The sequence below is a fragment of the Salpingoeca rosetta genome, assembly GCF_000188695.1.
Source record: "Salpingoeca rosetta unplaced genomic scaffold supercont1.2, whole genome shotgun sequence".
In the NCBI taxonomy this organism is placed as follows: Eukaryota; class Choanoflagellata; order Craspedida; family Salpingoecidae; genus Salpingoeca; species Salpingoeca rosetta.
Genome location: NW_004754932.1, coordinates 1,787,158 through 1,808,834, shown reverse-complemented (window position 1 = coordinate 1,808,834; position 21,677 = coordinate 1,787,158). Strand labels below are relative to the sequence as shown.

The 21,677-nt window shown below is 54.2% G+C and overlaps 8 protein-coding genes across 8 annotated transcripts in view; 5 read left to right on the top strand and 3 right to left on the bottom strand.

The window, feature by feature from the left end:
* The window catches only part of PTSG_00960 (uncharacterized protein), a gene marked incomplete at its 3' end in the record, with an annotated part of 3,669 nt that extends 2,611 nt beyond the window's left edge, over window positions 1-1,058 (top strand). Inside the window, exons 3-5 of the mRNA XM_004998375.1 lie at window positions 131-349; window positions 605-721; window positions 900-1,058. Coding sequence (XP_004998432.1) covers window positions 131-349; window positions 605-721; window positions 900-1,058 — 495 coding nt within the window. The remainder of the gene's footprint in view (window positions 1-130; window positions 350-604; window positions 722-899) is intronic.
* A 465-nt stretch (window positions 1,059-1,523) lies between these two features.
* Window positions 1,524-2,610, bottom strand: PTSG_00959 (uncharacterized protein). Its single transcript, XM_004998374.1, has 4 exons — window positions 2,424-2,610; window positions 2,161-2,228; window positions 1,759-1,873; window positions 1,524-1,598 (listed from the first exon to the last, which is right to left on the bottom strand). Exons 1-4 carry the CDS (start codon window positions 2,568-2,570, stop codon window positions 1,530-1,532), a joined length of 399 nt encoding a protein of 132 aa, XP_004998431.1. The 5' UTR covers window positions 2,571-2,610; the 3' UTR covers window positions 1,524-1,529.
* Window positions 2,611-2,643: 33 nt separating this feature from the next.
* On the top strand, window positions 2,644-5,251 carry PTSG_11665 (uncharacterized protein). Its single transcript, XM_004998373.1, has 7 exons — window positions 2,644-3,012; window positions 3,301-3,380; window positions 3,574-3,638; window positions 4,100-4,422; window positions 4,615-4,680; window positions 4,823-4,894; window positions 5,054-5,251. The coding sequence occupies exons 1-7, from the start codon at window positions 2,794-2,796 to the stop codon at window positions 5,189-5,191; spliced, it is 963 nt and encodes a 320-aa protein (XP_004998430.1). The 5' UTR covers window positions 2,644-2,793; the 3' UTR covers window positions 5,192-5,251.
* A 634-nt stretch (window positions 5,252-5,885) lies between these two features.
* PTSG_00956 (uncharacterized protein) lies at window positions 5,886-13,459 on the bottom strand (the record flags this gene model as incomplete). Its single annotated transcript, XM_004998372.1, has 19 exons — window positions 5,886-6,045; window positions 6,259-6,320; window positions 6,558-6,881; window positions 7,210-7,364; window positions 7,527-7,632; window positions 7,866-8,315; window positions 8,716-8,837; window positions 8,998-9,055; window positions 9,245-9,280; window positions 9,411-9,503; window positions 9,709-9,831; window positions 10,056-10,673; window positions 10,971-11,010; window positions 11,260-11,392; window positions 11,591-11,684; window positions 11,891-12,010; window positions 12,293-12,818; window positions 12,919-13,104; window positions 13,299-13,459. 19 exons carry the CDS (start codon window positions 13,457-13,459, stop codon window positions 5,886-5,888), a joined length of 3,567 nt encoding a protein of 1,188 aa, XP_004998429.1.
* Window positions 13,460-13,569: 110 nt separating this feature from the next.
* On the top strand, window positions 13,570-17,110 carry PTSG_00955 (uncharacterized protein). The gene is made up of 7 exons (XM_004998371.1): window positions 13,570-14,529; window positions 14,695-14,865; window positions 15,242-15,373; window positions 15,590-15,673; window positions 15,832-15,885; window positions 16,032-16,092; window positions 16,401-17,110. Exons 1-7 carry the CDS (start codon window positions 13,744-13,746, stop codon window positions 16,553-16,555), a joined length of 1,443 nt encoding a protein of 480 aa, XP_004998428.1. The 5' UTR covers window positions 13,570-13,743; the 3' UTR covers window positions 16,556-17,110.
* Window positions 17,111-17,185: 75 nt separating this feature from the next.
* PTSG_00954 (uncharacterized protein) lies at window positions 17,186-19,802 on the bottom strand. The gene is made up of 7 exons (XM_004998370.1): window positions 19,475-19,802; window positions 19,108-19,178; window positions 18,768-18,897; window positions 18,457-18,565; window positions 18,157-18,242; window positions 17,783-17,906; window positions 17,186-17,553 (listed from the first exon to the last, which is right to left on the bottom strand). The coding sequence occupies exons 1-7, from the start codon at window positions 19,685-19,687 to the stop codon at window positions 17,288-17,290; spliced, it is 999 nt and encodes a 332-aa protein (XP_004998427.1). The 5' UTR covers window positions 19,688-19,802; the 3' UTR covers window positions 17,186-17,287.
* PTSG_00953 (uncharacterized protein) lies at window positions 19,768-21,382 on the top strand. The gene has a single exon (XM_004998369.1). The coding sequence runs from the start codon at window positions 19,796-19,798 to the stop codon at window positions 21,053-21,055; it is 1,260 nt and encodes a 419-aa protein (XP_004998426.1). The 5' UTR covers window positions 19,768-19,795; the 3' UTR covers window positions 21,056-21,382.
* Window positions 21,383-21,586: 204 nt separating this feature from the next.
* The window catches only part of PTSG_00952 (uncharacterized protein), a 2,882-nt gene continuing 2,791 nt past the window's right edge, over window positions 21,587-21,677 (top strand). The window contains exon 1 of the mRNA XM_004998368.1: window positions 21,587-21,677. This exon is cut by the window's right edge and continues 60 nt beyond it. Within this exon, the coding sequence (XP_004998425.1) occupies window positions 21,611-21,677 (67 nt within the window). The 5' untranslated portion in view covers window positions 21,587-21,610.

Here is a 21,677-nt window from a genome sequence, read left to right as displayed (position 1 = left end):
ACAGCTTCCCACGCTGTCTATCGCATAAATTCACTGCACACACACGCACGCATACACACACACGCATACACACGCATACACACACGCACACATACACACACACACACACACGCATACACACACACATTAGGCTGAGGGCGAGCGCAAGCAAGAGGCTGCAAAGATCAACCTTGGACTGCTTGCGCTGAAGCGATGCATTGGCGCGCTTCAGTCCAACGATCCGAGCCACGTTCCGTTTGGTGACTCCACCCTGACCATGCTGCTGCGCCCAGCCCTCAGTGGCAACTCGTTCACCACCGTCGTCGTCACGGGCAGCATGGAGTCTCGCCACGTATTCGAAACGATGCAGGTTCGATGAGAATGCAACACTGCCAATGACCATTGCCGTGTGCGTTTACGCACATGCGCGCGTGTGTATGTGCCATTGGCCAACGATGTGCATCTGCATTTGTGTGCATCATGCACACATGAACACACACACACACACACACACACACACACACACACACATACACACACACACGTACGCCCAGCTTCAGTGAACGTGCTTACACCCACCACTTGTGCCTCACGCGATCACCAACCCCTCCCTGCCTCCCTCCAGACAATGCGGTTTGGCGAGGCGTGCCAGGCTGTGACGGGTTCCGAGGTGACGGCGAACGTCAACGCAGCAACACAGGCAATCGATGCAATCAACAAGGAAATCACAGACTTGGAACAGGTGCGCGTGTGTGCGTGTATTGTGAAGTCTTGTGTTTTCAATTTGTCCCACCATCTTCTTCATTGCTGTCATCAGATCAAAGCTATCTTCGCCCATCAACTCACTCACAAATAACACACACACACACACACACACACACACACACACACACACACACACACACACACACACAACACAGCGCATCCGAAGTGAGGAGCGGTGGGTGAACAAGACGACTGTGCGAAAGGACCAGGAGGGCGAGGAGACAGTGGTGACGTCCGTGCTCGTGGGCGCAGAGGAGCTCCGTGAGCGATATGAACAGCTGTTGGAGACGCGTCGTGAACTGCTCGGTATCTGATCAGCGCAGCGTTTGCGCTCTTTGGTGTTGATTTACACGTGCACGTGCACGCTTGCATGGACAGAGAAGCACATGAGCAGGCACCTCCTCGGCCTTGTGCGTGGGGTGGTCTGCGCTGCTGTGTTGTTGTTGTTGTTGTTGTTGTGGTTGTTTAAGTTGTTGTTTAAGTTGTTGTTGTTGTTGTTGTTGTTGTTGTTGTTGTTGTTGTTGTTGTTGTTGTTTAAGTTGTTGTTAAGTTGTTGTTGTTTAAGTTGTTGTTAAGTTGTTGTTGTTTAAGTTGTTGTTAAGTTGTTGTTGTTTAAGTTGTTGTTGTTGTTTTATGTTCGTTACAGTTGATTAAATTCAAGTGCAATCATCACGCGAAGGAAACAGCCCCACCGGCTGCAACAGAGATGTGGCACACGTTTTATGTTCGTTACAGTTGATTAAATTCAAGTGCAATCATCACGCGAAGGAAACAGCCCCACCTGTTCAGAACGAGAGGCTGCTTTCTGTTTCTTGCATGCGGAATGGCTGCTTGATCTTCAGGACGTTGCACACCTACAGATGATCAGTGATGAACACACAAGACAAACCCCATCAAGGGGGTGGTCACTGAACCGTGCTCGCAACGATCTACACCTGGAGCAAACATACACATACGGCATGCATACGGCAACACACACCGCGGGCATTCTAGTGTGCGCTTAAGCGAACATACCATTGTGTAGGCGGTGCGCATATCTGAGAGCGCGGCGTCTAGGGTCTCGTCGCCAGCCGACAGTCTCTGTATTCTGTCCACCGCTGCTTTCAATTTGTCTGCGTGAGCTTGAAACCTGACCAGAGTAGCATGCGATGCCGCAGAAGCACAGCAAGAAGGGATAGCCGAGAGGCAAACGAAGGGGTGTTAGAGAAGGTGGATCGAAGTGAAGAGCGACCGCAACAAAGGGGGAAGCAATAGGGGCACGGTAACAAAAAGGGAGGAGGTGATCCAAGCTCATAAACACACACACACACACACACACACACACACACACACACACACACACACACACACACACACACACACACACACACACACACACACACACACACACACACACACACACACACACACACACACCGCTTCGTGGAGCAAATGTCTGGGCGTTGTGCGGTCCATTGCTCGATGGAGGAGAGGTAGAAGCCAATCTGTTCGTTTGTGCCAGGTTCAGAGACGTGAAAAAACCCAGTCGCGGGAAAGGCAACAAGATGGCTGCTGAGGGTAGACAGTTGCGGCCTGGAGGAACATACACATGGCCATGGCAAGGCACGGCATGGGCAACGAACAAGTTCTTCGCATGCGTATGTTTGTGTGCACACGCGCACTGCACGCGACCATAGTACCTCCATGCCAAGGGAGAACCCCGTCTGAATGCCGGCATGCCTGCCTTCCACAAAGCCTTGGCTTCTTCCGACCGCCGTGCCCTGCTCGTGCGCGTCCTGTGCCGGCGACACCTCCAGCGCCTCCACAGCATCAAACAGATCGTCCATCGCTGCTGGTCGTCTTGTTCAACCGACAACGTGCAGCCGAAATTCGGTGAATGGTTTCCACGTTTCTTCCGAACTTTGCTTGTAATTCACAGCGAGAGTGTGCTGCTGTCTGTGAGCGGTTGTGGTTGTTCTGCTTGAGAACGAGCGAGCGAGCGACAGCCCCCAGCAGTCAGTCTCCTTTGGTTGGTTTGTCAAGACAGCAAGCCAGCACAAACAGACGGCCATGAGCAGTGCACCAAAGCGGCCCAAGCTACAGGGTGTGAAAGCGAAGGACAAGGCTGGCAAAGCCGCGCCTGCGCAGGAGGGCGGTAGTGTGCGGGAGAAGATCTTGGATTTTTTGAAACAGCAGAATGGCGAGGCTCTCTCTGGCAAGGACATTGCCACGGGCGTTGGTGCAGACATCAAGACAGTCCTGGTGGAAGCACAGGCACTCACAGATGAGGTGTGTGTGCGTATGTGTGGTGTGTGTGTGTGTGCGTATGGGTGTGAGTGAGAGAGAGAGAGTGTGTGTGTGTGCGCGTGTGCGTATGTGTGTGTGTGTGTGGTGCGTGTGAGTGTGCGAGTGGGGTGTTTGTGCATATGTGCGTACGAGTGCATGTGTTGTGGGTGGGACTGCGCGTTGCGGGTCTGTGCACGTGTGCTGCTTTGTGTTGTGTTTTGACAGATGCTCTTCTGTGTACTCGCTCATAACCCAGGCTGCGTGCGCTTGCTCCTTGTGTGACACTTGTAGGGCAAGATTGAGCTGCTCACACCGGCTGTGAACGGCAAGACAAAGATTTTGTTTCAACTCGGCACAGAACTCTCACAACGGTGTGTGCGTTGAGGTGGGCCTGTGCATGCCCAGCTTCAGCTGGTGTGGGCTTTTGTGAAACAGACATTTCACACTGCATAGACCCATACACACAATCTTTTGCTCGAGCCTGCAAGTTTTGTGCCAAACACACCAACCCCGTTGCTCAAGCACATTGATGCACGTTGTCTGTGTGTTCGTGACACATTGCAGGGTAGCAAAGCTGGAGCCAGATGAGCGTGCCATCTACTCGGCGGTGGAGGCCGCGGGAACAGCAGGTGTGTCTGAATGCTGCGTTTTTGTTGTTGTTGTTGTTGTTGTTGTTGTTGTTGTTGTTGTTGTTGTTGTTGTTGTTGTTGTTGTTGTTGTTGTTGTTGTTGTGTTGTTGTTGTTGTTGTTGTTGTTGTTGTTGTTGTTGTTGTTGTTGTTGTTGTTGTTGTTGTTGCTGTTGTTGTTGTTGTTGTTGTTGTTGTTGTGGCCTTTGTTGTGATGAGCGCGTGCACGCGGTGGCAAGCCTGCGTCGTCTGTGTTACTGTCACGTTCATACTCAACCACACATGCGCGTTCACACGCACTCGTGAACATATTTTCACACACATGTATGCACACGTTCACGAGAACATATTCACACGTGAACATATGCACACGTACATGCAAACACACAACGCACACGTACATGCAAACACACAACCCTCTCCCCCCCCCTCCCCCGCTTTGCTTCGTGTTGTCAACACTGCAGGCATCTGGAATGCGCGGTTCAAGTCGCTGATACCCGACAGGAAGCGGCTGAAGCGCGTGCTGCAGCAACTCACGCGGGACAACCTGATCAAGGAGTTCAAGCCCGTCAACAACTCGAAGAAGCCGCACTACATCCTGTACGACCTGGAGCCGGACGAGTCTGTCAGCGGGGGTGTGTTCTACGACGGCGACGAGTTTGACCGCGAGTTTATCAACAACCTGCGCATGGTGATTCTGCTGTTTCTGAAGAAGCGCTTCAAGGAAGCGGCGAAGGAGGAAAATCCCTACCTCCGCTTCAAGCACAGCTACATCACCCCAGATGAGGTGCGTGGGTTGAGAGGATGGGGGTCGGGAGGGAATGGTGTGCACGTTTATGTGTATGTGTACATGTGTGTTTGCGTGTGTGTATGTGTGTGTGTCTGTCTGTCTGCACTTGTGCGTGTGCATGTGCCAGTGTGACAATCACTGCCTCATGTTCTCTCCTTCCAATGCATGAATGTGCTCGTGGTCGTGAAGATTGCCAGCAAGCTCAATGCTTCCAAAGTGATCAAGATCACACTCTCCCCAGCCGATTGCGAGAAGGTCCGTGACGTGTGTGTCTGTGTGTATGTGTGTTTGTGTGCATGTGTGTATGTGAACACTGTGTGCTTGCCGCGTGTATGTGATACCGGACAAACGTCGACTGCGACTTATGGTTACAATTGGCTTGTCGTGCTTTGTACAGGTGCTGAGCACGCTTGTTACGGATCGCCTTGTCATTGCAAACGACCCTTTGTCATCCATCAAAGCATATAGGGTACGTATGAGTGTGTGTGTTTGTGTGCGTGTGTGCGTGCGCACGTAAGTGTCAGGCAAGGCTCCTTCTTTGCTTCCCGACTTTGCCCGTTGTTGTGTGCATTCACCCCTCAATCTTCACCCCTCCATCTTCACCCCCCCCCCATACCCACGTGTGCAGTTTTCGAAGCTGGACCGGCACCCGTCTGCGCTGAGCGCGGTGCCGTGTGGCATCTGCCCCGTCCGCCACAACTGCACCCTCGACGGTGTCGTGAACCCCGTTGGCTGCAAGTACCTCGATGAATGGCTGGCGTTCTAGCAGGGTCGTGCCTGCTGCTGATAGCGTGTAGACATAACTAAACACAAAGTGACGACAGGACAGACGGCCAAAGCGAAGGGGATGAGGATGAGAGTGCTGGAACACACGCACACACACTCGCACACAGGTTCAAGAGACCCATACACAGACTCTACGTTTCTTTCATTCAATGGTGGTCGGGTTGGAGTCAGACGGCTGACGCGCAAGTCGTAACAGTTGGGGCCGCGCGTTTCAACAACGACGTATGTGGTCGTTCAGCGAGCACCACTCCTCATCCTCCAAAAAGAACCAGAAGGTTCATTCCTTGCAATTTAAGAGAAACACGATTTCATATATCTTCTCTGTCCAGTTTGCACACTTGTGGGTTTTTCAGCAGGAACAATTTTGTAAGGAATTTTTTTTGTGAGTTGATTGCTGGCTCACACCAGCCCTTTCTCACCCTGAACTGCAGGTTGTGCCTTGCACAATCACTCACGTCTGGTGTGCGGTGTGCCACGTGTCATGTGCTATGTATTACTTCATTTCAAAGAGGCGTACAAAACGACAATATTCCAATCATTCAGTTGCCACCTCATCACCACCATCATCATCATCATCATCATCATCATCATCATCATCATCATCATCATCCTATCTTCAGTTCGCTAGACCCTCTGCCCCATCAAGTATGCCACAGTGGCCATTCGCTGCGGCGTTAAGACTGCTTCTCGCTGCGGGAGGAAAAGTTCTTCTCTCGCACCTCAGCCCAGAACTGCCCCCAGTCGCTCCTTGCATTGCCCCATGCCACTGCCAGCGGCGCGCTCGTCTCCGATGGCACACGCGGCAGCCGCAGCGCCCGCCGCAACCCAGGGTGCCTGCTCATCGCCAGGGCAGGCGTGTGGTGTGTGTGTGTGTGTGTGTGTGTGTGTGTGTGTATTTGTGTGTGTGTGTGTGTGTGTGTGTGTGTGTGTGTGTGTGTCAGTGTGTGTGTGTGTGTCAGTGTGTGCGCACGCGTTTGGTTGTGTGTGACGAAGTTTCATTCGACAACGCCCCGTGTCATTTTCACCTCAAGCGCCCCCGCCTCGTACCTCAACGTGATGGACTGGACGACGGTGCTTGCGCTGGACACAAACCAGTACAGCACCAGACCCTGATATCAAATTTCAAGAGAAAGGGCAACGGAAGATTGAGCACTCTGCAACTGCAAGCGCACCCTTGCTATCACGCACACACGCACATGTTTGCGAACACACACTCGAACTCGCTATCACACAACGCACACACAATCACACACGCACACACACACACACACACAATCACACACGCACACACACACTGTGACGAACTCGCTATCACACATCCCCCCACCTCTGCCACGGCGACTGACCGATGGCAGGGCGGCGTAGATTGGGAGCATGAGAACCGCGATGGACGTGAGCAGCACGGGAAACTGCGGCTCGCCCGCCTTTGCCGGCAGCGGTCGTGCAGGTTGCTGCTTCGAATCCGTTGGCGCCTTGGCTGATGTTGGTGCTGCTGTTGGTGTTGTTGTTGTTGCTGTTGGGGTTGCTGTTGTTGTTGCTGTTGGTGATGCTGGTGTTGTTGGGAGTGAGTCTGCATGTTGTTGGCCTTGGTGCTGTTGCCGTTGCTGGGGTGCTGGTGGTGCTTTGAGGTGCGGTGGCTGCCCCGGCCGTGGGCGCAGCAAGTACGTCAGCTAATGAAGCAGAGAAAGGGAGTACATCAAGAGTGAACGGAGAGATTTCACCAACTGCACAGACTCTAGACGCCAAAAATACAACCAGTTGCACACAAGCACACGCACGCACAAAACCCCTCCCACACAACACACACACACACACACACACACACACACACACACACACACACACACACACACACACACAAAAGAACGCACGCACATGCACACATGCACGCACAAAACCTCCCTCACAAGCACAAGCACAAGCACACTCACACACATGCACACACACAAGCTCACACACACAAGCACACACAAGCTCACGCGGAGCACCCGTTTTCACCTGCACGCTGATGAGGTTGGACAAGCACACGGCGATGGGCAGTGCAAGCGTGGTGTCCTGTGCCGTCAAGTCGAGGCACCAGGGCAGCCCTTCAGAGGACAACAGTTCTGTCCACGCTGACGGCTCACTCGGCGCGACGCAAACTTGTCGCACCCCTATGAAGGTTGCCGTGTGGGTTTGTGTTGGTTCACATGCGGCCACGACAAAACGCAGAACGCGTGTGGTGAGCCAACCAGCATGCGCAACACGGGGCAATACCCAGCAACACACATAAGTACAACGCACACGCGATGTGACTGAAAGCTGTGTTCCCTCACCAAGAGACATGAGAAGCCAGGCTGGAATGGGCGCGAATCCAACCCCGAGTATCCTCCATCGCTCCAGTCCTTTCGCATCAAATATCTCCTTTTGCTTCGCTTTCATCTGGTGGTTGCGTGACATGGTTGGGAAAAAGGGTGTGGGCGGCGTGTTGCTCGTCAATGCACCCGAGAACACGCACCCAAGAACACGCACATACCCGCACACACACACACACACACACGTACTCGCACACTCACACACTCACGCTCAAACACTCACACACACACACTCACGCTCAAACACACACACACACACTCACTGAGACGAGCACATACAAGTACAGTCATGTCCTGTACCTCTTTCTTGAGGAGATGGTCTGCCTCTTCTTGCTTCTTGCCCTGACGCCTACATTCCGCGTAGACCTTGAAGCGAAGCGCATCGGCCCACTCCCGCAAGGTTGGGCCCAGCAACTCTATTCTCGACCGGTACTCCTCAGATTTGATTGCCGGTGGTAACAACACACCGAGGCGCATGGCTGCCCCGACAGCACACACGCTCGCCCACCACGGCAAGCCCGTCGTAGATCGGACAAACACCAGTCCTTGCTCCACGGCGCTGATGGCCGTGTCCATCACACCATAATGTCGTCGCTGCCCACCACCACAAGAGCAGCACCACGTGCCCGTGCCAAGCAGCCCGCCGCGGCGCACACCCACGCTCCCATGCTGATGGAAGGTGCCAAGCTGTTGCCTGCTGCTGCTGCTGCTGTGGGAACCGTTAGCCACCCGCAACCACAACGAGGACTGCTGTCGTGTGTGCGGCAGTGTTCGTCGCCACATCAGCGATGTCATCACGCTCCGCTCGCTTGCTGAAATTCATGCAAAAATACCCACTATTTTCCCACAACCACAGAGATTTTGTGTGTGTGTGTGTGTGTGTGTGTGTGTGTGTGTGTGTGTGTGTGTGTGTGTGTTCGTGTCTGTGGATGTCTGTCTGTCTGTCTGTCTGTCTGTCTGTGTCTGTGTATCTACCATTTTGTGTGTGTGTCATGCTTCCTGAGACTGGCAACAGCAGCAGCAGAGGCTTTTCAATTCGTGACAGAAGCACCCACTTCCACCCAGTCTTCGTTGCCTATTAGTTACTGAAACCATCAGATCAATGAGATGGCTGTTCGTGGGTCAGTGGGGAGAGCAGCCGTTGTCTCACACGTGCCAGGTGAAGGGCCTTGTCAATGCTTGGCCTGAGCTTTCTCCATATCCGCTGCACCTGCTCCTCCACGCGCGCAATACCGTACTGGTGGGCAGTGGCAGCCCCTGTGTGCGTAGACGCTGCAACAGGAACAAACACAAACCAATACACACACACACACACACAAACACAAACACGCACACATACAAACACGCACACGCACGATGTGAGAGTGTGACTTGGCAAAGAAGAAGGTACAGCAATCCCCCATGTGAGGCAACAGCAGCTGCTTGCGTGTACCTGTAGGCAGGAGGGTGCGCTGTATGAGATCGTCGAGGGCAGCCACCACCTGCGGCGCCTGCGGTGTAAAGAAGCGGAAAGTGAGAAGCAAGTGAGGTGAGAAGCAAGTGAGGAGGTGAGAAAGAGATGAGGGGGAGGGATGAGAGGGGTGAGGTGAAGAGATGTGCAATGTTCAGATAACAACGTGATCAAATGCTCGTTCCAACAAAAACAGCAGCAGCGTGCGCAGACCACACCCTAGCCCAACCTCTTCCTGCAGCGTTGGCAGCGCTTCAAGGACATCCTAATACGCAGCAAATGCCAGCCGGTCAGAAGGTGACGAAGTTACACGTGGAAAGTGGATGGAAAAGAGACGCACACATGCATTGATGTGGTGCACACACACACACACACAACGCGCGCAATTGACGAACCTTGAGTGGAAGTGCTATCTCCTTCCTCAGTTGAAGAACAGCAGTGGACACCGTGTCCACCATCGCTGTCATGGCATCACATGTTGCCCTCTCCTGTATTCAACACATGCGTACACACAAACAAGCACATTCAACCAAGTGGAGACAAGGAGCGTTGGCTGATTGCGCCAGTGCGCAGCACCATCTTCATGACGCTGCAAGTGGTGGCACACTACGTACACTACGCACACATGCACGCACGCACATACAGATACACACACACACGCATACACACGCACACACACGCATACAACGCAACCTGAGCGTGCAAGGCGTGGCTGAGGATGGCGTTTGCAGTTTTGAGGTGAGCAATGGAGACGTGATCGCACAGCTGCTGGTAGTTTGCATGCCACAACACGCTATCAACAACCTGCTCATACTCCTGGTGGCACAGGGATGATCGTATGGGTGTGGTGGTCGGTGACAGTGCGCATGGTGGCAGTGAGGTCTGATTGGAGGGCGGAATGGGGGAAGCCAGTAAAGGGGCAAAGACACAACAACATGAGATGAACAATCAAAGCCAATAAAGGGCGGTCACACAAACCCGTGTACACAGCATTCACATGCACAACGTGCACGCGCAAGGAATGCAAACATAGATGTCACCTTTGGAGAAATGGTGGCAATGTGTTTGTGCCACTCCTCCAGTGAGGGGAAGAGAAAATAATACGCGGGAACGTCGACATAAATGTTCGCAGCACGTGTGTCCTCGGAACCAATACCAAAGTGAAGAAATCGCTCCAACAACAGCCCGCTCGCTTCACTGCCGCCACCGCTATCATTACCACTGCGTGGGCCACTCGGCCTCTCGCGTGTCGGCACGTCGTCGTGCCTGCAGGCATACAGCGGTGAGTGCGCCATGGTGCTGGAGCGGTGCGCGTGTGCGCGTGTGGCGGCGGCTTCAATGTCCCGCACACACACGCGGGGGCGACGGATGCGGGCGAGTTTGGGGCGGTGGGCAGCGGGAACAAGCATGGCTGTGGAGGAGAGGGCGTGCGCTGTCGAGTCGAGTTGGCGCAGGCATCGTGCCACCACGTCACTGTCACCCTCATCACTGATGTCACCATCACCACCACCATCACCACCATCACCATCATCATCATCGTCACCACTGCCACTGCCATCACCACCCTCATTGCCGTCACGAGTGCGAACGTATTCATGACAGCCGATTTCCGCTGCCGCCCGCGATATCCACACACGCGCACGAACAACTTCCTCCTCCTGTTGCGTGTGTGTGTGTGCGTGTGTGTGTGTGTGCGTGTGTGTGTGTGTGTGTGTGTGTGCGTGTGTGTGTGTGTGTGTGTGTGTGTGTGTGTGTACGTGCGTGTGTGCGTGCGTGCGTGCGTGCGTGCGTGTGTGTGCGCATGTGAGAGCTAGCGGGAGAGCGGTTGCCTAGTGCTAGAGCAGTGTGATCGTGTCCAATTAATCCAGTTGGCACGGACACGAACACATCTGCAGCGAAATGCGGAGCACGCCATGTGGGGTGGAATGAGCGGTGGTCAACACGGTGGTGCGCACCAGTCTGGAGATGTGCTGGAGATTGAGGTGGTCCAATTTGCTGTTGGTGCGATGAAGAGCACGGCGTGAGGACGGGGCAAGGGGCAGAGCGGTCACAAGCGGACGTACATGTACACGATGCACGAAAAAATAAACACACTCATGCACATTGAATACACACACGCACGCACGAACATGAACATGTATACAGGTTCACACACACACACATATTCACACATATTCACACATATTCACACACACACATTCACACACACACACACTTGCACGAGTGCGAGGACAGCACACGCACCCTGAACACATCTGCAGCACAGAAGCTGTAGCACCGTCGTCATTGTGATCGCCATCAGCGCTAGCGTCAGTGGCAGCAGCGGGCTGTGCTGGCGCGTGGACATGAATATGTTTCTTCTGCAGTTTCACGCGGCCTGGGTATCAACGTACACGGATTGGGATTGTGTGTGTGTGTGTGTGTGTCGCAGTGTTATTGAAGAGGCTGCAATGAGAGTGAACCATTGAAACGCGCACACGGAACACACACATACTCACAAACATGTCACAAACATATCACACACACACACAAACACATGTAAACACCCGCATACACGCCTGCATGTGCACAACACCTTGCGTGTGTGTTGGAGGCGTCCAATAAACAGTCGGTGGCGATTTCGTGTCGAGTGCCCGCATCTCCGCCACCACACGCTGCATGCGATGGACCTGCATGGTGGTGTCGATGATGGTGGATGTGGTCGGTAGTGAGGGGGGTGGTGGCATGAGCTGGTTGATGGTTGCTCTCAAGGTTTGATGTGAATGGGTGGCTGCAATTGCACGTCGACCCTCTCGCACACACTCACACGCATCTCTCGCGCGCACCTTCTGCATGATAAAGCGAGTTTGTGCGTCCTTGTGTCCACCACCATCACCGCCGTCATCATGACTGCCGCCGTCGTGCTTGCGGACATGTGGTCCAGTTCGTTCTCGAGCGATTGCATCTGGTCCTCCCGCGATTGCACGTGTCGCAGCAGTCGCAGCAGCTGCACAACCTACACATTGCAGGCATTGTGTGTGTGTGTGCGTGTAAGTGAGTGTGTGTGTGTGTGTGCGTGCGCGTGAGTGAGTGTGTGTGTGTGTGTGCGTGTGCGTGTGTAGTTTATCAGCGTGCAGCATAACGACTATTCCCTCTTATGCGCCTGAACACACAACCCGTTCTACACACACACACACACACACACACACACACACACACACACACACACACACAACACACACACACACACACACACACAACACACACACACACACACATTAGCATCCCCTCTGTGCACCTGCTCTTGAAGGGCGAGGTTCTGCTGCTTGTACATTTCCACGCGTTGCAGTAGCAAATCCTCGTCCAGCGCAGACCGCCGCCGTTGTCGCGGTGTGCGCTGACGATGTCGATGATGGTGGTGGTGATGATGCTGGTGGTCGCTGTGATGGTGAGGAAGGGAGGGGGAGTCGGGGTGGTGAAGGGAGGGGGGATCAGGGTGGTGGTGGTGTTGCCGGCGTGATGACCGTGCATCTGCCGTGTCCTCGCTCGCCACATGGGGCTGTGATCGCGTGTGCAGTTGGGGCGCGCGTGGTGGGCGCTTATGAGACGCTGGTCGAGATGAACAATGCCGATGCTGTCGCTGTTTGCGTCCCTCATTACTGACATCGCCACCATGACTGCCAACACCTGCACTGCCACTTCGCTCCTGCTCCTCGTGGTGCTTCTGCTGCTCGTGCCTGGCAGGTGTTGATACTGTTGATGACGCTGGCGTGTGCGCGCTGACCCCACGTTGCTCGACTTCATCCAGTAACCAGTGCATGAACCTGTGCACATGCACACACGGTATGTGAGACCATGCTGTACTCGCATCTTCCGCGCTGACGCCACAGGAAAAAGCGCGCGCACAAACGCATACACGCACACCTCATGACGTCTGCAACAGCAGATGGTTTCGTGAAAGTGGCTGCGTTCATCGGGTAAGCCTTGCCACGAACTGTTCGCATTGATTCCAACAGCAGTGATGCCCACGCGTGCCGAAACTCAGCCTCAGCCTGCTCCCTCACTGCCTGTGGCTGTGCCTGCAGCAGTGGCTTTCGATCCTCATACACTCTGTGTGTGCATGTGTGTGTGTGTTTTGTGTGTGTGTGTTTTGTGTGTGTGTGTGTGTGTGTGTGTGTGTGTGTGTGTGTGTGCGAGGGAGCAAGTTTGAGTGCGAGTGTGTTTGCATGTGCATGGTGATGGGTGCGTGTTTGCGAGTAGGAGTGCATGCCCAAAAGCAAAACAACTCGAACATGGCCACGCACCGCTGGACAGTGTGGAGGTTGGTGGCCGAGGCTGGATCGAGGCGCTCCATGATGCTAGTGAAGAGCCTGACGCGGTCACCCCAGTCCAGCTTTGCCAAGCGCTCCACAGCTGGCGAGCGGATGTGCACGCTCTTCAGTCGTCGCTTCAGCCGCCCAGCCATCTCTGCCTGTGTCTTGGCAGTTGTACGAGCAGTCCTATCGGTAGTCCTATTTGTCCTATAAATAACACCAAATTCATTTCCGCACCCACGCAAGCCCAACACAACACAACACTCCAACAACACGCACCACAAGAAGCAACACCCACGCCATCATCACCAGACGAGACGCACTCACATCAGCAAACAGAAGCAAGCCGTTGTTTGGGCGTGTGAGGTGCTGACAATCCCGACGGAGTGCGTTTACGACACACCCTCACTGACGAAACGAGCGCGCCACAGGCAGGATGCACGGCGGGAGCAGCAGAAGATGGGCACAAGGTGAAGAAGGTGAAGAGGACAACAACATGGAGGACAGCGGCGCACCACACGGTGTGGTGAGCGCAAACACGCTGCTGCTGGACGTCGACGATGACGACGACGACGAGTTCCACGATGCTGCGGGGGACGAGCGCAGGCCCCTGCTTGGCAGCACGTTGGTTGACTTGGGAAGCACTGCCAGCTTGAATCGGACATCGCCGCCACACGATAGCAACGGGACGCGCTCCAACGGGAGCGGTGGCGAGTATCGCATGCAGGACCTGCACGACAGCAACGCTGGCGAGGACATCATCGCCTTTGATGAGCAGCCACGTCAGGCCCTGACATCCCTGTCTGCGCGCAGCAGCAGCTTCACCTCCGAGGCCCGCTCCACGCCGAGCGAACACAAGAACGGACACGCCGCACACCACAACTACCCGACCAAGCAAAAGCAATACTGGCACTTTTCCTCCTCAAACCACAGCCGAAACAGCGGCAGCATCCACCAGGCCGCACGTGCAGATGACGGCGGCGACCAGTACGTCCACCGCCTGCGCAGCGACACGATTGCGGACGCGGAGCGGGAGCAGGATGTGGTGATATCGCTGGAGCGCCTTGAGCATGAGCTGGAGCACCTCCGAGCGCTGTGTGCGCCGCAAAAGGGCCCCGACGCCGAATCATCCGTCGATCTCTCCTCCAAGCGCCGCCGCCGTAGGCGCTGGCTCAGCAAACGCGTCACACACCGCCTGCTCCTCATGACCCTCATCTGGCAGGTGTGTGTGTATATGTGTGTGTGTATGTGTATATGTGTGTGTGTGTGTGTGTGTTGTAGCTTGGGTATTGGTTCGACCAGACCGCCATGTGTCTCGTATGTTGAATCTTTCGCCACGTACAACTTACCAAACTACACACACATACACACACATACACATGCGCAGCTGTTGAACATTGGCATCTTGACGCTGCTTGACCGACGGATTCCGCAGGAGAAGATCCAGGACCATTTTCTTGGGGATCCGGCCGTGCTGGCTGGTGTCATCATCATGGTTGTCTTCCAGACAATCCACATGACCATCATTGTCATCGCATCCATCAAGCTCGGCAAACAAGTGCGTGTTTGTGTGTGAGTGAGAGAGTGAGAGAGAGAGAGTGTGTGTGTGTGTGTGTTTTTTTGTGTGTCTGTGTTTGCTTGTTTGCTTGCTTGTTTGTCTGTTTGTCTTTTTGTTTGTTTGTTTGTGCGTCTGTTTGTTTGTTTGTCTGTTTGTTTGTTGTTTGTTTGTGCGTCTGTTTGTTTGTTTGATTGCTTGTATGTGTGCGTCTGTGTGTCTGTGTGTTTGTGTGTTTGTGTGTCTGTGTGCTTGTGTGTCTGTGTGTCCGTGTCTGTGTCGCAGTGCGCCCATTCCCGTACGCTTGCCTACAGTATGAGCACACCCTGCTGCATCCTCACGTTTTGAGCACGTGCCACTCGTACTTGTGTGCGGACAGATTCTCCACCACACAGCGTCCAACTCCTTCCTCGTGCAGTCGTACCTGTCCACCATTGTGCTGTATGCGGGCGTGTACACGCTCCTTTTCCGCATCGACAAAAACACATTCCAGGGCGTAGAAGAGAGCTTGGTGAGTTCTTACTTGTGTGCACGTGCGTGCATGTGTTTGTGTGTGCTGGTACAAGTTTGTGTGTTGTTTCTGCTTTGGCCAAACAACACTTCCTCTGTGCATGTGTGCGAGCTGTGTGCATGTGTGCGAGCTGTGTGCAAACGTTTGCGGGTGTCATGATGAAAGCTGCTCTGCACCCTCACACATGATGATGCAAATTCCCCGTGACATTGACAGGAATCCGTGTCCTCCAAGGGATTCATTTTCCTCTGCTTCATGAAATTCGTCTACTTCTCTGTCGCCACCATGACCAGCACAGGCGTACGTAACAGCGCGTGTGGGGGCGTGTGGTGTGGTGTGGTGTGGTGTGTGTCTGTGTGTGTGTGTCTGTGTGTGTGTGCATATTTAACCTGTTCCTCCTCCCCCCTCTCAATTCCATATCTCACGGATGCCTTGCATGTGTGTGATGTGCTTCACAGTATGGTGACATTACGCCAAAGACGTGGTACATGGACGCAATCGTTAGCTCACAGGTGCGATGCTCTAACACACAAACGCAAACACGTCCACGCACGCACGCACCCGTGCTCAACATCTGTGTTGCACCTATCCTCCATCATCAACAACACCATTCATTAACTCAACGCGTGTGCATGTGTCCATGTCTCTCTCCATTCAGATGCTGATCAGTATCGTGTACACAACGAGTATCTTTGCAAAGGGCCTCACCGTCATCGCAGGTGCCTGTTTGTTTGTTTGTTTGTTTGTTTGTTTGTTTGTTTGTTTGTTTGTTTGTTTGTTTGTTTGTTTGTTTGTTTGTTTGTTTGTTTGTTTGTTTGTTTGTGGTTGGTGTTTGCTTTCTTTTCCGTGTCTGCGCTTCATGCTTGTTGTCCGATTGCAAATCGATGTGCAGCATAATCTCCACACACACACACACACTCCCTCACTCACTCACTTTCACACATTCACACATTCACACATTCACACATTCACACATTCACTGACTCATACATACACGCTCGCACAATCCCAATCCTCGTCTCTCCAGGGTCCAAGGCGCACTCGGCGCTGGTTGAGTTGACTGGAGCCGAGGGCATGAAATCGCGAGCGAACACGCTGCAGCCACGCGCCATCAACAGCGGTCGTGGCGATGGTGATGGTGATGGCGATGGCGATGATAGCGCACGCGCGTCGCAGGCGTAGAGGGATGGGATCGGAGTCATGTGGGGTGCGTGGTGATGGTGATAGGGTGATGGGGTGATGGGTTGTGTTGTACTGGCAATGACTGATGCTGTGGTCGGTGGCGGCGGTCGCAGCGATTGTGGTGATGGTGGTGGTGCATGGCAATGTCAACGAGCGCTGCTGATAGCCATCTCGCTTCGGAACTGATTGTGAAGAGCACACACAAGTATTGCCGGTGCATGTTTTTGGTTGGTTGATTGGTTGGTTTGATCGATGGATCGATGGGTCGATGGATGGAGTGTGGAAAAAGGACTTTAATGAACACCCTATTGTAACCATGTGTTAAATTTCATTGCCCTTGTTGATATCCCCATGTGGATGTGAGACTTTGTTGCTTTGCTGTCGCTTTGTGGCCATGGTCGTGTGTTTAGATTGGCTGCTTTGTGTGGGCACGCATGTGTGTAGTATTCACACGTGTGCGTGTGTGCCCTCCCGTTTCCTTGCTTGTGCTTCTGCATGATTGTTGGCTATGCAGTCTGACGTGTGTATGGAATAGACCTTTCATCACTTTGTCGACCACCTTGGATGCAAGAAAAACATGTTGCAGCGATAAACGTGTCGCAGTGGGCGGGAGCACACACACACACATCCACTCACACACACACACACTCTCTCACACACACACACTCTCTCTCTCTTCCTCTCTCTCTCAGCGCGCGCACACGACTACATGCACACTGGCAACTGATCATGTCACTGCGCAAATCCGCTCTCCACAACTTGTATTCCAAATGGCGCTGATGATGATGACGATGATGGTGGTGGTGGTTTGTCCGCTGCTGCGTCCTCACCACTCGCAACCACAACAATGCCAAACGGCCCAGCGTCACCACCGCCATCGTCGCTGCTGTCATGTGTTGCAGCGTGATCGTGGCTGCGGGCAGTTGAGGAGACACCAAGCTGCTGCTGCTGCTGCTGCTGTCGACTCGGAATCGGGCAGCACAGGTTGTAGTGCGACCCTACACCAAATTGTGTACGTGTGTGTGTGTGTGTGTGTGTGTGTGTGTGTGTGTGTGTGTGTGTGTGTGTGTGTGTGTGGGTGTGTGTGTGTGGGTGTGTGTGTGTGGGTGTGTGTGTGGGTGTGTGTGTGTGTGTGGGTGTGTGTGAGCCCACAGCCATCACACAGCATCGCCAACAGTGTCAAGAGTTCCATGTCCATCCAGCACATGCCGTGCGCGCCTACAGCACCTGCTTCAAATGAGGACAGCGGGCGCCAGCTGAGCCACCGCTTCTTGAAGAGATGAGAGAGAGCGGCATCGACACATGTACACATGCGCCGCTCGTCCTCCTCGCCGCGGATGAAGTGCGGATCCTGTTACAGTCGCCAGATTGGAACAGCGTCAGAGCCAAAAGCACGATGCGTGGTGTGTGTGTGTGTGTGTGGTGGTGTGTGTGTGTGTGTGGTGGTGTGTGTGTGTGTCTGTCTGTGTGTGTGTGTGTGTGTTTGTGTGTGTGTCTGTGTGGCTGGCGTGTGTGTCTGTGGGTGTGGGTGTGTGTGTGGGTGTGTCTGTGGGTGGGTGAATGACTGCGCGCTGGCACGTTCATCAACTGCGCGTGCGCACCATGATCAAGAGTCGGGTGTCCTGCATGACGTCATCGCCGCTCTCCACACCGAGGATTGCACGTGACATGTTGTCCCGTGTGCCACCTGTTTGATACGGCATTGATGATGGCGGTGGCGGTGGTGATGGTGATGGGGATGGCAAGGGCTAGCACGCACAACATGTACAGCACGCACACACGTGCACACAACACACACACACAGTATGCACACACGCGCACACAACACACACACAGTATGCACACACGCGCGCACCACGCTCCTCTCTCCCAAAAACGTGTTTGGTTGTGTGTGGACTCACCACACATGATGGGGGATCCCACGTGCTGGAAGTGGTGCTCCAGCTTGTCGATAAATGCTTGCGACCACGCTTCCTTCCCAGACGGCAGCTCGATGATCCGAAAGTCCACCTACAGTAAAACAAGGGGGATGGTGAGCAAGTGAGCGAAGGGGTGGGCAAAGCCGCACGGCACGTGTGCGTGTGTACAGGCGCGTTTGTGTGAAGCTGAAAGAACACAGCCTCAAGGCTAAACACAGCAGCAGCAACGACACGGCCCCAGCAGCTTCTCCGCGCCCCAGGCACTCGCACCGTCTCTGTTGTCCACAACTCACGTCACACCAGGCCTGGAGTACACGGCCTGCCTCGACTGTTCCAATCCACTCTCGCGACCCTCGAAACGCCGGTGGCTTCTCCCCTTCGCTCACGAGCGTGTCTTGAATTTGAGGGATAGTTGGCGGCGTCCTGTCAACGTGCGGGACGTGTCACATAGCGTGAAGTGAAGGCTGCGTTGTGAGAACTGCACACTGTGTGTGTGTGTGTGTGTGTGTGTGTGTGTGTGTGTGTGTGTGTGTGTGTGTGTGTGTGTGTGTGCGTGCGTGTGTGTGTGTGTGTGTGTGTGCGTTGTTTGTGATGAGGGTGAGGCGAGAAAGGGGATGGCGCTTACAGACCGACCTTTGGCAATGCCCTTGAATGTTCAACCAGGACACCAAGCTCTGCAGCGTCCGGTATCCACAGCCCCAGCCCTACAATTGCACACACAACATGGCAAAAGTGAGAGATGGGCTTGGTGCACGTGCGGGGCAGGGAGCGTTCATGCATGCTATCGCACGGATGCATACACACATGCACACAATCAAACGGATGCATACACATGCACACAATCAAACGGATGCATACACATGTACATACATGCACACGCACACACACATGCACACACACATGCACACATAAATGCACACACACGCACGCACATGCACACGCACACACACACATGCACATGCACAAACACGCACATGTTCCCACATTCGCACATGCTCACCGCGTCACGGGTGTCGTCGATGTGATAGTGCCAGTAGTCCACGGCACCTTGGAAGCCAACAAAGTTGCCATCCCCGCCACTGCCATTCAAGCGCCCGCTGGCCCGCCGCAACTGCTCTGCCGTCACCCGCAACAACAACCGCGGCGCTGCCTGGGACTGCTGCGCTGCTGTTGCACCATCATCACCACCAGCATCCCGCGCCTCCATCGTCATCCACCAGCAGCAAGCAAAGAAATAAGTGTGTGTCGTTGTTGCTGTTGTCGTCAGTGTCGTGTAGTTTGTGTTTGCTGACTGTGCGCAGAAATCGAAGGTCGCAGCAGCATGCTTGTTGACACAATAATGCGAGGGGCCGGCGTTTTGGTGGTGGTGGTGGTGGTGATGGTGGTGGTGCTTGCACACAGCAGCATGAGTGAGGTGGTGCTGGTGGAAGATCAGCGTGGTGGGTTCCACATCAACACCAGCGATCCATTGAATGAACCCGTGTTTGTGAATGGGATGGACGTTGGTCAAGTGGGCAACGAGGTGTTGGCGCTGCGCAGCATGGTGTCAACACAGATGAGCATGCTGGAAGCGCAGCAGAGCAGGCTTGAGGAGCAAGAACGTCTCACATGCTTCCTCACTGCCACGGACACCACCTCCATGGCCTACGTTGGCACCGGCAACAATGACTGGATTGGCGGCGTTTTGGCCAACACTGGACTCATCTATGGCATTCCACATCGCTCAACCTCCGTGCTAATCATCGACCCTGCCACCAACACCGCTGACACCACCACGATCACAGGCCTGGAAACAGGAGGTGACAAGTGGGGCGGTGGTGTACTGACTGACAACGGCCTCATCTACGGTTTTCCGCACACTGCGGTGTCTGTGCTCATCGTTGACCCACACACGAACACCATCGACAACACCACCCTCGATGGACTGCCATCTGACGGGGGCAAATGGATCAGCGGCGTGGCTGCCGACAATGGCCTCATCTTCGGCGTGCCCTGGAGTTCTTCTTCTGTCCTCATCATCGACCCAGCAGCCAACACCACAGACACCACCACCATCGCTGGGCTTGAAGGAGATGAGAAGTGGTACGGTGGCGTGCAAGCCAGCAATAACCTCATCTACTGCATTCCAGTCAACGCTGAGACTGTGCTCATCATCGACCCATCCACCACCACGTCAGACACCACAACAATCGCTGGCCTGACAGGCAATGGCGCGTGGTATGGCGGCGTGCTTGCTGGCAACGGCCTCATCTATGGCATCCCATACAAATCTACGGCCGTGCTCATCATCGATTCAGCAACCAACAGTGCCGACACAACGTCCATTTCCGGTCTTGCAAGCAACTACTACAAGTGGAGCGGCGGTGTGCTGGCGCCCAACGGCCGCATCATCGGCATCCCACGTGATGCTGCATCCGCACTCATCATCGACCCAACCACCAACACCGTCCACACCACGTCGTTGCCTGTTCCAACTGGAGCCCGCAAGTGGTTTGATGGCGTTCTCGCCAGCAACGGCCTCATCTATGGTTTGCCATGGAGCGCAGCACACAGTGTCCTCATCATCGATCCTGGCTGCTGAGGGCAGAGGCGACCGTGGCGTTCTGCACCCTGTTAGCCACGCTCCCTGCTTGACCTGCTTGACACGCATGCAAGTGTCACCTCGCTTTGTTTGTTTCTCGTGGCATTTCATTGGCTATTGCTTGACTTCGTTGTGCTGTGTCCCACCCCTCCACGCACATTTCTTGTCATCTGCACCCGTCATTGCGCTGTGACGTGGTGCCACTTTCTCCTCATCATACCTCTGCCTTTCTGTTGAGTTGCAGAGCGATCCAATTCTTCTGCTCGTTACATGATCGTGGTGACATGACTACTGTGTTCCGGCCCGCGCTGCCTCCTTTGAGAAGACTCCCACTGCCCAATTGAACGCGTTGTCACATTGCAGCAAGCATGATGGGGGTCGCGATTCGCATGTGTCTGTGTGTGTCTGTGTGTGTCTGTGTGTGTCTGTGTGTCTGTGTCTGTGTGTCTGTGTGTGTGTGTGTCTGTGTGTCTGTGTGGCTGGTCAGTGACTCAACAAGAAAGCAAGTTGAACCTGAATGATTTATACATTCAAACACACAAACGAGTGACAGCGATGATGGACGAGGGTGGTGACAGCTTCGCTGCCGGGGTGGCAGACGACGATGATGGAACGCGGCTGT